Below are 13,890 nucleotides of genomic sequence, written 5' to 3'. Positions count from 1 at the left end.
GGGTAAGTGGAACGGCGCTGGTCGCTCATCTTCGGTGTCTGCATCACAGTTTACAAGCCGGAACCGCTTCGCCTTGCCGGGCTTGGGCTTTTGCCAAAGGCCCGCTGACCCACATTCTTATCTAACGCGGAGGTAGCTAAGCTAACAAGCTAGACGGCTAGCCTTGGCTGAAAGTAGGTTGACGCTCGCTTCTGTGGAAATTGACGCGTCGCTTTTTCTTCTTTTAAACTCCTCCGTTTCACCGGGACGAGAAAGCGACGAGTTTAATATTTACGCCGCACGAGAAAAACACTGAGAAGTTGCCGATAAATGTAAAGGTAAGTAGTGACAATCTCGAACGGTGCCGTTTATCGCAAAAGTGCTGTAAAATAAACCGGTGTTCGTTGGTTAGCATGCGGGCTTGGTGCTGTTAGCCTAGCGGTGATTCGCCGGTCAATGTTGCCGGCCGGCGCCACCTCTGAGGCGGCTACTTACCTGATCAATGTTCCGGGCCACCGTTCAATGACCCGCAACTAACTTTGATTGATTATTGACTTATTATTTTTTGTTCATTCACTTTTAGATGTCAACGTTTAATCATTTACTTTTTTTCCATGATAGAAAACAAAATTTTTATATATTTTTTCTGATGTTAAATGATTTGTTTAGATATGGATAAGGACACTCCATGAATGCTGGAATTATTTTTTAATTAAGCTACCTATCAGTTAGGCTTTTTATGTTTTTATGTAGGTTGGAAAATGTCATTTTCAGGCGAACATACAAAATAGCATAGATGGACTAATGAATTCCTTTCCACAATTGATATTTGAAAACAAGCGGTGGAGCAACACATGTAGACAGACAGTTTAATTGCGCGACTGCTCTATAATGGGAATGATTGTTGAAGGATTCCCATTCATGGCCTGCGTCAGTTAGAGAGACCACGGAGGGGTTAGTGCATCGAATTTTTGCACCCTATAAATTCTCAGTGTGGCTGAATGATTGGTGGAGAAACTTCACACGCAACAAACCCGCACAGATCATGCTAATAGAAGTTTTTCAGTCTTTTATACTCGTCAAGTCTAATCAGTTGACCTCTTCTGACGTTGGCTCTCCTGACATCAAATGTTTGAATCTGATTTGACTATTTATGTTTGTCCTCGTGAAAGCTGCACAGATAAGCATCTGGCAGAATTCCCCAGTAAGTAGACGTACTGAGGACCTTTTCAAAGATTCTAGCACGTGGTTCCAAATATGACAAAGCAGGCTTGTAAACAGATGCGTGCGCCAAAGAGATTAGCATAAATGTTGCCATAGCAGCAATTTGATCATAACTGGATCAGCTAGAGGTCTTTGTGATGGCCAATCTTTGTATTTAACCTTTTTTATTGGCCCGATTTGCTTTTGCCAGCGTTGAGGATTTGCAGGTATTCTTGGAATGATCTAAGTATGATGCCAATTACCATGCATGTTCCATTCATGCTCTTCCAAGAACAGACGCTCATGTTTACCTTTCGTGTAAGTGTCAGCTGAAGGAAGGCATGCTTTTGAATGAACTACCAGGAAATGTGTCTTTGGATTTCTGTGTGCATGTGAGAGCTCCTGGCCTCTGTTCATATAGCCTTTCTTGTCTTTTAATCCAGAGGAAGACTCGATACGTGATCTGGACAGCTGCGCTAAGGTGGCGCAACGTACAGGAGGTCAAAGGTCAGTGCGAAAATGCGCCCACACAGAATTTCCTTGTCCTGAGCTAAGTATCTAAAACCCCGAGTTAATATCACGGGTAGTCCGTAGTAAAGCGTCCCAAAATGTCCAACCTGAACCACAGTACTTTTTAGTACCTGCTGGCAGCAAAGGTACTAACTCATATTTCATTCATGCTTGACTAAGCTACGGCCTACGTTCTGACGGCGGGGACCACCAATGTTCCAGTCTCGGGTATCAGCCAATGACGCAGATGATCAAAAAAGGCAACAAGGAGCTGCTATGATACCTAAAGTGCATCAATGATCATTTATTTCCTTTTTTAATGTAGACTCGTTTCAAGAGTGTGTTATGTGACTAGTCTTAGTGGGGGACTAAAACCCGAGAATAAGTTTAGCTTTCAGTGGGGGACTCGAGGTAGCTGCGGCAGAACTATTTTTACACGGCACGGTTGCTATGGCACATTGCCGTTTGGGTGACGGCGCCAGCTTCAGGCGTGTGGCGCGAAGCATCACTTGGGATCCACCCGTGACTCACATCCTCAGTGATTCGTGCCCTACATCAGCGATATGCCATGAATCATCGTCAGCTTTGGCATGAGAAGAAACAGTAGACAGTTTTGTCTTTCTTCAGTTTCATTCTCAAAATCAGATCGTGTGTGTGTGTGTGTGTCTCAAAAAATAAAAACATGGGACTACGCTCTGCCGCCGCCTTGTGGATTCAATACGCAATTACAATTATTTTGAGGGCGTCACCAGTTTGTGGAATTTTGCTATTGGCTCAGTTCCATCGAGGAGTTCACTTTCCCCAATTTATTTATTTATTTTCTATTTGATTGATTTGTTTATTTGATTTATTTGTTTATTATAAATAATGTATCTTGCAGTAGCCTTTTTGCAAAGCATGACAACACTGAGCGGGACTACCTCTGAAAAGTGGAATGAATTTGACATGGCTGTGCTGGCAGGAGTTGGTTGCCGTTGCCCGTGGTGCCGTGATTAAGTTTGGAGGGCGGAGGAGGATGAAAGTAGGTCATTGGGCCGGCAGGTCAATGAAGCAGCGGTGACATCACAGTTACACAACCTCTGCTCTCTCGGTTATAAAACAAACATTCTGCAACTTTTGCAGGCTGATGTTATCAAGCTGCGCTGCCTTCTTTTGTGCACATGACACACCGCCACGGGGTTTTTGTCACTGCCACTGCTCACGCTTGACAAGACGCACAGCCCCCACAGGGAGGGAGGGAGGAAAGAGGAACCCGACCTGAAGTCACGCGAGTCTCATGCAGGAAGCGGCCCAGTTACATCGCTTAACCTGAAGTCACTCGGTCATGATGACACCGCTTTTGGTGGCCTCGCATGAACCCTTCCCGATTCCGAGTCATGATTATCAACAACTATGATAGAAAAGATTTGAAGTGCATCAATTTGCCTGAACTTAATAAAAAGAAGATTGACATCATTCAAGTTGGGAGATATCTAACACCTGTGTTCCCCCCACCTCCAATCTCATAGATTCCGATGTCGCTGCCATGTGTCAGATTGCCACGCCGAGTCGACGCCAAAACCTTTCGGCAGCTTTCGACGCGCTGATGATCCAGGGCGCCGCCGGTTCCCGCGGCCGCCTTCCACCGTCTTCATCGGCTTTCCTCATCCTCTCTCCGGACCGGCTCGGCTGTCCATAAGGTAGAACAGGCTCGGTTGTTGGCAAGTTGTCATTCTGCATAGTTATTTTCCTCTCATTTTCTTCAAGGTATATTCACAAATGTCTTCGTCACGATTGAAAGACCCCATCTGACATGGTAACCCTGAAAAGGATCAAAATGACCACAAGCATTGATCAGTGAGTCACATTGCAAGGAAATATTTTCAAAATGTGTATTTGTTCAAATAGTAGTTTTTTTTTGTTTTAGTATTTTTAGTCTTTTTTTTTTTTTGTGTCTCAAATAAATGCCTTTTTTTTAAATGGAGTTCCTCTTGGTACCTTTACGCTAACTGCTACCACCTTTCGAATTTAATGAGGAAGTAATCTGATTGGCAACTGTTTGTTTTTTGGGGGGGGTCTCTTCATGTGACCTCCAGGGATGATGGAAGCATTTTTGGGTTAATGGACGACGATGAGAAGGACAAAGCAAAACGCGTGTCCCGCAATAAGTCGGAGAAGAAGCGGCGAGATCACTTCAATGTCCTCATCAAGGAGCTGGGCACCATGTTGCCGGGCAACACTCGCAAGATGGACAAGTCCACCATTTTGCAGAAGAGCATCGACTTCCTGCAGAAACAGCAAGGTAATAAAACCGTCGTTAGATCACATTTTAAATGTGTATTTGTTTTTTTCGATATATTAAAACTATTTTTGAACAGCATCTGACTGCATCTCTTTCCATCTCCTCTGTCAGAAATCTGCGCAGAGTCCGAGTCGACGGAGATCAGACAGGACTGGAAGCCTCCGTTCCTTAGCAACGAGGAATTCACGCAGCTGATGTTGGAGGTGATGAAATGTGAAACCTAAATCCCTCAAGATTTGCTCGTTAGTCCTTCCAATCTGACCGTCTGCTTGCTCTCAGGCGTTGGACGGCTTCTTCCTCGCCATCACGACCGACGGCAACATCATCTACGCCTCGGAGAGCGTCACGTCACTGCTGGAGCACCTCCCTGTGAGTTTCGCTCTTCCAAATGTGCATCTTTGTAACAACGGGAGCTTTAAAAGACACGTCATTTGTTCTAGTGCGATCTTGTGGATCAGAACCTGTTGAACTTCCTGCCCAGAAGGGAGCACTCGGACGTCTACAAGCTGCTATCCTCGCACGTCGCCGAAGGGGAGACGTTGACTCCTGAATATCTGAAGAGTAATCTTTTTTTTTTTGGTCTGGTGTTTGAAGTCATGCGTGAGTGTGTGGTATGCCAGGATTTAGTCATGCCCTGGTTGTCCTCAAATTTCAGCCAAGAACCAGCTGGAGTTCTGCTGCCACATGCTCCGAGGGACAATGGACCCCGAGGAGCCGCCTGTGTATGAATACGTCAAGTTTATTGGCAATTTCAAGTCGCTCAACAATGGTGAGCAACTAAATAATAGAGAAAATGTACAAATCAAAATGTACAACATTTTAATTCAAAATAAAGTTACAGCGATTCAATATATTTTACATCAGTAAAAGAGAAAAATATAGAATATTGGAATTCCATACAAAAAAAGTTTTTGATAGTTCAGATAACAGCAGCACTCCATAGATCATAGTTATTTGCATACAAGCTATTAAAAATTCCCATTTTCATCATATATCCGCATGTTTTTATTCCAATACTGTAATTTGTACGTATTCAGCGCCGAACTGCACTCCAAACGGATTCACCGAGGCCGTCGTTCAGCGATCCCTCCACTCGTCCTTTGAGGAGCAGCTGTGTCTGGTGGCCACCGTGAAGCTGGCCAAACCCAAATTCATCAAGGTACACACATGCTAACTACACATTTGTTACCCTTGCGCTTGCAAAACTCACTTCTCAAAATTCTTTCCCCACAGGAGATGTGCACTGTGGAGGAGCCCAATGAAGAATTCACCTCTAGACACAGTTTAGAGTGGAAGTTTCTCTTCTTGGACCACAGGTTGGACCACCACCTCTTCATTAGGAACAACTAGCAGGTGTTTTTGGAACACTCTATAAAGTCACCATTGAATTTTTTTGTCCAGAGCTCCGCCTATTATCGGTTACCTGCCGTTTGAGGTCCTGGGCACATCTGGTTATGACTACTACCACGTGGACGACCTGGACACGCTGGCTAAATGCCACGAGCAACGTGAGTACGCACGACTCTGTTATCGTGTAAGGTGCCCCCCCCTTTTTTTTTTTCGACAGTCTTTGTGGTTTTTTTTGCAGTTATGCAATACGGCAAAGGAAAGTCGTGTTACTACCGATTCCTCACTAAAGGGCAGCAGTGGATTTGGCTCCAGACTCACTACTACATCACCTACCACCAGTGGAACTCTCGGCCGGAGTTCATTGTCTGCACTCACACTGTTGTCAGGTGACTGCAAATGGAAGTTCATGATAGCACCCATGATTAAAAAAAAAAAAGATATTTAGTCTAATTTGGAAATAATATGATTTTTATTTCAACTTTGGGATTGTGTCGTTTTTCATCTGGCAGCTACGGTGAAGTGAGAACAGAACAGCGACGAGAGTCGGGGTTGAAAACGTCGACGCCGGAAATGGCGGCAGATAAGGTGACCTTGGCTTCCTCCCACGGACCTCAGGAAACACACGACTCGGATGTGGAGTCGCAGCCCAACGGCTCCAACTTCCAAGAAGCTCTAGATGACCTCGATGACAGAATGACACCCTCGGCGTCGTTGCGCAGCTTGCGCAAATCCTTCCACGCAGCGCCGTCGGAGGCCTCCTGTAAGATCCAGCTTCTGACACCACGGTGAGTGCCAAGGGGTTCATTTGATTCTTTATTGTGTCCTCAGCGTCTCAAGCGAAGCTCCAAGGAGGCCGGAATGTGCCGGGTCACCAGTTGGCATCTAACGCAGATGCAGCGTCGCAAAGAAGATTGTCAGTCGGCAGCCAGGTTGGTTCCGAATCTAAACTCACCAGATTAGACTTGATGTGACTTTGTTCTTTGTTTTTCATTCACCTTACAACGGGGAGAAAAATCGAGAATTATCTTGTGTGGCTTTCTCCAGCAGTCGGTGAGCTCCCAAAGGACAGTCCAGACGACATCGATGGTTTCACAACAAGTTCAGACTGATGCCCAAGTAAGATTGAGCTCTTTCTTATCTTCACAAGTGTCATTAAATGCGAATTGGAGGTGTTTGCGTGCGGCAGGCGTCATCGGCGCCGTTTTCCAACCAGCTGGATAGCATGCAGCACGTGAAGAAGCAGCTCGAGCAACGCACGCACGACATCGAGAGCAGCATCCAGCGGCAGCTGGATGAGCTGTGCAAGATCCAGCAAGAGCTGCAAAGAGTGCAAGAGCAGAGCCTACAGATGTTTGTCCAGAAAGGTGCCGTCAATATGGCCGCAGTGCAGGTGGCCCCTCGGGTACCCCCCTTGCTCGCCATGCAGGGCCAAGTGGTTTCGGCCGGCCCGCTGCAGACCTCCATCCAACATCATGCCGTCCAGGCCCAACAGAACACAGCCATGACACAAGTATGGTGCTATTTTTTTTTTTAATCTAATTCAAATTGAGAAAATTTTCAGTAGTATCTATTAGATGTCAATATTTTCACAGCCCCCGCCGGCGGCGTCTCTGTACAACACGCTGATGATCCCGCAGCAAAACGCCGCCAACGTGCTCCAAATCGCCAGCAGCCTGCCGCCAAACACGGGCGCCACCACTCCCACCATAACCTTCACGCAGGACCGCACCGCCCAAATAAGGTCTTATTTTTTGGATTTCAGGGACAGGGTAACCAACTCTAAAATGCGCTCACGTTTTGGCAGGTTTCCGGCTGCCCGCCAGCTGCTTACCAAGCTGGTGACGGGCCAGATGGCGTGCGGGGCGGTCATGGTGCCGTCCACCATGTTTATGGGTCAAGTGGTGACAGCGTTCGCCCCCCAGCCGGGCCCCACGCAGACCATAAGCATCGCCCAGCAGCCCACACAGCAACAGCAGCAAGAGCAACAGGTACTCCATTTTTCTATCATCGGATGTTTCAGTGTGAACAAAACACAGCGGAGAATTCAACTTTTTTCAAAAGAAGCTCAAATAAATCCGTGTCATTTGGATAAATAGTGAAATGAGTGTGTGACTTGACGCCCAAGGCTCAGCGGCTGATTCACGGAAGTCAGTTGATCCTGCCGGCGGGGGCCTTCTCGTTGCAGCAGGCGGGAGCTTTCGCCGCCACCGCAGCCAACCAGCAAAAACAACAGCCGCATACCCACAGGACGGACGCTTAGACTAGTCACATGGTTGTGCAGTTGTAGTAGCTGTTTAAAGCCAATAGGGGGGGGGCTGCAAATTGAACTGAATCCTTGAAGGACTCTTTGGCTGCATCGGCACCCCGGAAGAGGTGTTGCCCCATCACTTTGTGCCAGGGACCCCCCCAGACTGTTTCACCCCAATCAAATAGGCCATCCGTTGCCATAGCAACCACTTTACAGGAGTAGTCTATAATTTGGTACAACTAACATGTTGTGACGCAATTAAAATGGACCTATGGCCCACAGTTTGAGGAACCCCGCGTTATGCAAAAGCGCTCGCGAAATCCTTTTTTTCTCACCCCCTGATTAACTCTTTTTATGGAAAGAATGTTCTCTAGATTGGACTTTGAACTACTGTACCAATGGTTATGTGTAATATATAATGTAAATATTTATCAGGAGGAAAGAAGTGCTATTTTATATGATGGGTGAGAGTGAGTGATTATGCTCTTTTTCTAGTGTTGTAAGACAATTCCACTGACAATCCTCAAAATTTGCCAAAAATCCTTTAAATGTGGTGCTATATATATATATATATATATATATATATATATATATATATATATATATATATATATATATATATATATATATATAAAATTGATAACAAACCTCATATCCGCCATCTTATTTATGGTTTTTCGTGCTACTACATCTGGTTAGCTCACCCTGCAGTTTAAAAAAAAAAAAAGCGTACAGCTTCTCCATCATGCTTCAAATAAAGTTACCGTGTCTCTCAAACCAAGGAAGCTGGTGGTGTTTATTTTCTCATGCATCCGAATTTGGTCAAAGTGTATTTTATTGTAAGCTGCATTTCTTTTTCCATATTTTTTTTATCGATGTACTAATATTATTTTTCTAATCCTTCCTCGTGTGTGGCGTTGTTTGCCTTGAATGTAATTGTTGAATAATGGCGACATCTAGCAGTTGAAAGTAGATTTACAAAAATATATATTTTATAATATTCAAAATAAACTTCTGATAACGAGTCAAAGGGCAAGTAAGTAGAATCATAAATAAATTTTGAAATGCGAAAAATATATACTTTTATTTTACTGTGTACTAATACAAAATGTTGTATGGCAATTTACAATTTCTATTTTACAAATCTTGTATAGTATATAGTTGGCTAAGAAAACCTAGTCATTAATATAATTACAATAATGACTGGTTTGTCTCCATGTTTTCCCCATGATTTATATTATCAGTATTGCAAATTCCATATTATCATAAGTAACAATAAAAATAACAAGCACATCTGATCGCACTTTTAATGCAAAGAACGTGTATATATAGATTTTACATAAAGGAGGTTTTGTTTTTTCCTCATAATATCATCTTGATGTACTACATTCAGTAAATTATGTCGTCGACTCGGTCCGGTGCAGCGGCTTGACAGCTCAAGTGTTATCTTTTGGCTATTCGTATTCTAACGCTCTTCTTCCATTTCGAGGCTGCAAAAATAAAAAAAAATCTGAATGTTTTTCACAATTCTTTTGTCGAAGGAATTCCTTCTCATACCCGATAAAGGAAGTAACCTCGACTTTGAATCCCGCCAGGTCCCTCCAGCTTAGCCTGTGGGTGACACAAGAGTATGTTTCCCTTTGTGTGAGGATACAACTGCTTTAAGCTGACCCTAAAATACAAAAAATATATATTTGGTTACCTGCATTGAGAGTCCTCTCTGTTGCCGGGTGTGCAGACGGGTCACCAAATGCAGGAGGGGCTGCAATGCCGAGCTCTGCAAGACACAAAACAGGAGTCATCATGAGAGAGTGAGGAAAAAAAAAACAATATTTTTTGGGGTGTTTTTTGTTTTTTTTGTGAATTCTGCCACCACTATATCGATTGTAATAAACTGGGAAATACCATTGGGTGTTTTCTTCAGGTTTTGGGACCACACTATTGCAAAATGCATTTACCTTTTTGTTACTCTCTTGTCCTTTGAGCCCCTGAGAAGAAAGATAATCACCTTTTTTTTTTTAGTACACGGTATAAAAATGTCCTCATTATACTTGATGTAATGTGCATTTCATATTCTACCTTGGAATTTTGGACCAACATCAAGAAGCAAATTTCCCCTAAGATGTCAGATGCCTGGAAGAAACATTTTTTTTTTCATTTAATTTTATTTGAAGCATCGATATTTGGATCCACTCAAAGGATGTTGGATGAAAAGTGTTAGCTGATGGTTGGATGAATAGTTCTACCACTCTGATGGATGATTGATGAAGATTTTTATCAATTGCAAGGGTACCTGATAGTCTGCAGAGAAGGAGGAACAGGCTGCGTCTATCTGTGGAGATTCAACATACAGTGGATGAGAAGGATAACAGAGAGGGAGAAGAACAAAGCGATGTTTCTTACCTGGCTGAGAAGCTGCCTCTGGTTGACGATGGCTCGCAGAGGTTCTACTGAAGCACCTTTTTGTTGTGTGAGTACAACACTTAACTTAGTCAAAAGCTCAACAGCTTTTTGTTCACATGAACAGAAGATACGTAATAATTGTGTAAAAGCGGAGTTGAAAGCGTGTTTTGGAGTTTCCACGCCAGTTGCCCATTAGCTCCGTAAAAGCTTTTCCTTTGAACACACGCACTTATCGCACTGATGTATGATTAGTTCATTATTCCATAGGAGCAAAATTCTCCTGAAACCAAACATTACTGAGCTAATCAATCGTAATCCAATGAGCCACAGAGAAGATGGATGGATGGATGGATGGATGGATGGATGGATGGATGGATGGATGGATGGATGGATGGATGGATGGATGGATGGATGGATGGATGGATGGATGGATGGATGGATGGATGGATGGATGGATGGAGGGAGGGAGGGAGGGAGGGAGGGAGGGAGGGAGGGAGGGATGAACAGCCCATCAATCAAAGACTAATGATCACTCAGTATTCAGTGTTAAATCACAATGAAGTTAAAAAAACGGGTGCTGAAATGAAGTGCTTCATAAATTAATTAATTGAATTACTAATTAAAAATGAATTAAGTGATTACATGAACTAAAAAAAAAACAATTGCTGTTGTACCAGCTTCCACAAACATTCAACCTACAAAAATGAATTACAATTTTGATATTTCTAATCATTTTGAAATATATTTAGACAGATTTAGGAAGAGCAACAAAAAGTAACATCTTACCAAAAAAAAAAAAAAAAAAAAAGATACATCACATTTAAAAAATAAAAAAAAGAATTTTGGCTTTACCAACGAAAAGAAAAGTTTCTTGTAGTTTCAAAGTCCATCTTACTGTGAATGAGAGGAACCGTGGCGAGAACCAGGAGGACGGTGAGGCCAACAGCACTCACACTTCTTCGACTAAGCTTCGGCAAGCTGCTTCTGCTGCTGTTGCTGCTGCTGGAGGAGGACGCTGCTCGCTTCTTCTGCTTGGTGTACATGTTTTCCTCTTCTGCTGCGTGGACTCGGTTATTTGCGCGTGTGACGAGCGGGGAGTCGGGAGTACAGTATATGAAGGCAGCAGTCGCTCACTTACTCTCTGCGTCACTGGAGGAGGCCCACACGTGGATGAGGCAGGGATTGGACATCCCTCCATCCTATCATCATGGGAAACAACAATTTGTACACCTCCACAATCGAAAACAAAAGCACTCAAAGTTTTTTTCACAATGAATTTATGCACCCCTAAATACCAGTAGCGGGAAGTAACAATTACTTTGTTGCAGTAGTTAGTCATTTTTGAGCGTTTTAGTGCTTTCACTTATATTTTGGGGCCGCTTTGCTACATCCAGAACAGCCTTGAATCTGAAATGACATTTTAAGACGCTTAAGTCATAAATAAAACATCACCGGAATGTCATGCGTTAATTGTCGGACCAATTCCGAGGATTTTCTGTGGTCCCCACCCATGTCCGTCCTCCTACACTCATCCATCCCCTTCCTGCTTTCCCAGCCAGCAAAAAAATGGAGTCTCGCGTGTAATCAATCTTGCATTGAAATTAATTAACTTCTTCATCACGAGGCAACGCTCCCTCCGGTGTGGCTACGACGTTTCTGCGACACTGGCGAAATGTCAAGACCTTTGAAATGACTTGATTTTGATTATGACTGGGACTTGTCTAAGAAGGGTTTGTTTGCGTTGAAGACTCCGTGGGAGCACATTATGGGATATATGTTGATGAATCAACACAGATACCAGCCGAATGATGTGAGAACAGCAACGAGCGTATCTGAAGTCACTTTTCCCCCCCCAAAAAAAAAACACGCTCGGTTGATAAATAAAATTTCATTCGACTCAATGAGCAAAAATTTGTGAGCAAAAACGCCGACGAGCACTTAATGACGAAAAGTTTCAGCACCAAGGCAACAAATTACTTTAAAAAAAGAATAATTACAGGAAGTGCAGCAACAAATACTCTTCTGTGGATTTAATGTGGAAGCCCAGCTCAATCACGCTTTAATAATCTCTAATGTTCTAAGATTTGCCTCATCTTATGTATTAAAATTATTTTGAGGTAATGGTGGAATTTCCCTCATTGAGATAAGCGTGATTCGATTCACTAATTAGCATACATAATTGATTTAGAATATAGGACTCATTTTACGTGCACCATGTGTGCAATATCATATCACCGTGAGATGCGTCTTTTTAATTAGAACACTGACTAATGCGGTGGATCCAACCCAACATTATTGACACCTTAGGCCCTTTGATTTGTTCGCTATCTCCCGCCTGATGCTCTTTGTGAAGTGAGTAGAATTTCATTCCCTCCACCATATTTTTGTATTTCGTATTTTTTACCTGCGTAGAAAAATATGACGTATTCAACAGAAAAAGTCTGGCAAACAAAAAAAAAAGAATAAATTGGAGTAAATGTTTTTGATGTTTGATTTGGATAATAACAGTATACTTTAAAAAAAAAAAAAAAAAAAAAAGCCTTCAGCACTGCGTGACTATTTTACCTCTGCTTGCTGAATTTCCTTCGCAAACATCCCCACAATGACATCACTCTTCCCTGTATTCCACTTTTTTTTACACAGACGAAGCAGAGGCACTCTTTGCGAGGTCACACGCTTGAAAATTACATGATTGCATCAAACAAAATGGCACGCATGATTAAACCCGCAACTCCTAACAAGCAAAGAACTTAATAGGTTCTCTCATGCTCGCTCGGCTCCGGCGGATCGACGTACTTGCGCTTCTTTCACATGCAATTTGGCCAGCGGCTGAGCAGAGGCCTCGCCTCACCGTGGGGTTACCAAAGTAGGACATTCGTGCTGATTACGCTACAGACCTCTAAAGTAGGAATGATTTTTGGTAGCCAAAGGTATGCACTGCTTGGACTCCTTTCACGTGCTGCTTTGTTTATTGCCTCCTCTAAGTGCAAAACTCATTTGTTCAGTTGACTGGTTTGCAGCACCAGGTAGCGCTCCGGGATAGTTTGGATCCAATTTGGCTAGAAAAACACTGCTCTGGTTGATCATGAGTTTCACTCTGCCCCACTGTCGTATGGTGTTCCACAGGGATCAATTTCAGGTCCCCTGATGTTTTATTTAATTAGCTGTTTCTGGGTTCCATCTTGGGAAAATTAGACGAGCATGATTTTGTTGTGTTTTCATTCTTGAATCTTGTTTTGCTTTTTGCTGCCAGTCTTTCTGCTCAGCCGCTTTGTAATGTGCATTACTGCCAACTACAGGACTGGAGTGGAAAAGTCTGACCCTTGATTTTCTTAGAGGGGTTGTTTAGCCTCGGAGGATACCAAGTTTCCATCTCCTTCGTGAAACAGGGAGCCCTCTAATAAAGCTTATTTTGCACACGCAAATATATTTATGTGCATATCGATGAGACTGATGATGCAAACTGCAGCCCCCCCCCCTAAAAGAGCTGCATCAAATGCCATCCAGATAGAAACTTCAAGCTGGCTGTGATAAGAAAAGCTATCTGCCACTCATCGGCAGTGTGAATGTCAAATCGAGGCTGCAGCGATGACGGAGGAGCCCCTCCGTTTGCCACTCACCTGCGTTTCATTCGACCGCTTTTCGGAGCCTCCCCGGTCCGTTCAATAACGAACTCTCACGCCCGGTGTCGAGTGAAGCACGGGGCCTGTGACGCTTTGACCGATACTCCAAACTCAACGAGCTTTCTCAAGCATGCCAATTTGGAAATTTTGTTGTGTGCCGACGTCAGGACTGGCCTTTTGACTTTGAGCAAATGAAAGTGTCAGAAGTTCACATCAGGGTAAATGAGTCATGATGACTGTATAAAAAATGTAGCAAATGCTCAAAGCACAAGAGGAGAAAACAGACATGTGCA

At 43.5% G+C, this 13,890-nt stretch overlaps 2 protein-coding genes across 5 annotated transcripts; one reads left to right on the top strand and one right to left on the bottom strand.

Moving 5' to 3' along the window:
• The first annotated feature begins 12 nt into the window (after positions 1 to 12).
• On the top strand, positions 13 to 8,973 carry clocka (clock circadian regulator a). 3 transcript variants are annotated; one of them, XM_085927887.1, is made up of 20 exons: positions 13 to 317; positions 1,626 to 1,689; positions 3,201 to 3,371; positions 3,439 to 3,528; positions 3,768 to 3,973; positions 4,085 to 4,176; positions 4,253 to 4,342; positions 4,414 to 4,534; positions 4,629 to 4,742; positions 5,011 to 5,132; positions 5,207 to 5,289; positions 5,375 to 5,481; positions 5,562 to 5,709; positions 5,833 to 6,083; positions 6,152 to 6,252; positions 6,371 to 6,439; positions 6,510 to 6,833; positions 6,916 to 7,064; positions 7,128 to 7,311; positions 7,449 to 8,973. In XM_085927887.1, exons 4-20 carry the CDS (start codon positions 3,485 to 3,487, stop codon positions 7,581 to 7,583), a joined length of 2,340 nt encoding a protein of 779 aa, XP_085784013.1. In that variant the 5' UTR covers positions 13 to 317; positions 1,626 to 1,689; positions 3,201 to 3,371; positions 3,439 to 3,484; the 3' UTR covers positions 7,584 to 8,973. The 3 variants fall into 3 exon arrangements, with proteins under 3 accessions (XP_085784013.1, XP_085784012.1, XP_085784011.1); XM_085927886.1 differs by having other exon boundaries at positions 6,368 to 6,439; XM_085927885.1 differs by having other exon boundaries at positions 6,368 to 6,439; positions 6,916 to 7,311.
• nmu (neuromedin U) lies at positions 8,871 to 13,726 on the bottom strand. 2 transcript variants are annotated; one of them, XM_085927889.1, is made up of 10 exons: positions 13,595 to 13,726; positions 11,113 to 11,173; positions 10,870 to 11,031; positions 9,975 to 10,030; positions 9,865 to 9,903; positions 9,651 to 9,704; positions 9,530 to 9,559; positions 9,274 to 9,348; positions 9,129 to 9,182; positions 8,871 to 9,061 (listed from the first exon to the last, which is right to left on the bottom strand). In XM_085927889.1, exons 2-10 carry the CDS (start codon positions 11,162 to 11,164, stop codon positions 9,026 to 9,028), a joined length of 558 nt encoding a protein of 185 aa, XP_085784015.1. In that variant the 5' UTR covers positions 11,165 to 11,173; positions 13,595 to 13,726; the 3' UTR covers positions 8,871 to 9,025. The 2 variants fall into 2 exon arrangements, with proteins under 2 accessions (XP_085784015.1, XP_085784016.1); XM_085927890.1 differs by lacking the exon at positions 13,595 to 13,726 and adding an exon at positions 11,427 to 11,493 and having other exon boundaries at positions 10,870 to 11,173.
• Between the last annotated feature and the right edge of the window lie 164 nt (positions 13,727 to 13,890).

The sequence above is a fragment of the Syngnathus leptorhynchus genome, chromosome 13 (genome assembly GCF_054491065.1).
Source record: "Syngnathus leptorhynchus isolate UIUO chromosome 13, UIUO_Slep, whole genome shotgun sequence".
NCBI classification, from domain to species: Eukaryota; Metazoa; Chordata; class Actinopteri; order Syngnathiformes; family Syngnathidae; genus Syngnathus; species Syngnathus leptorhynchus.
Note: the sequence above shows the minus strand (reverse complement) of the source record. Positions and strands in the feature narration are given on the sequence as shown.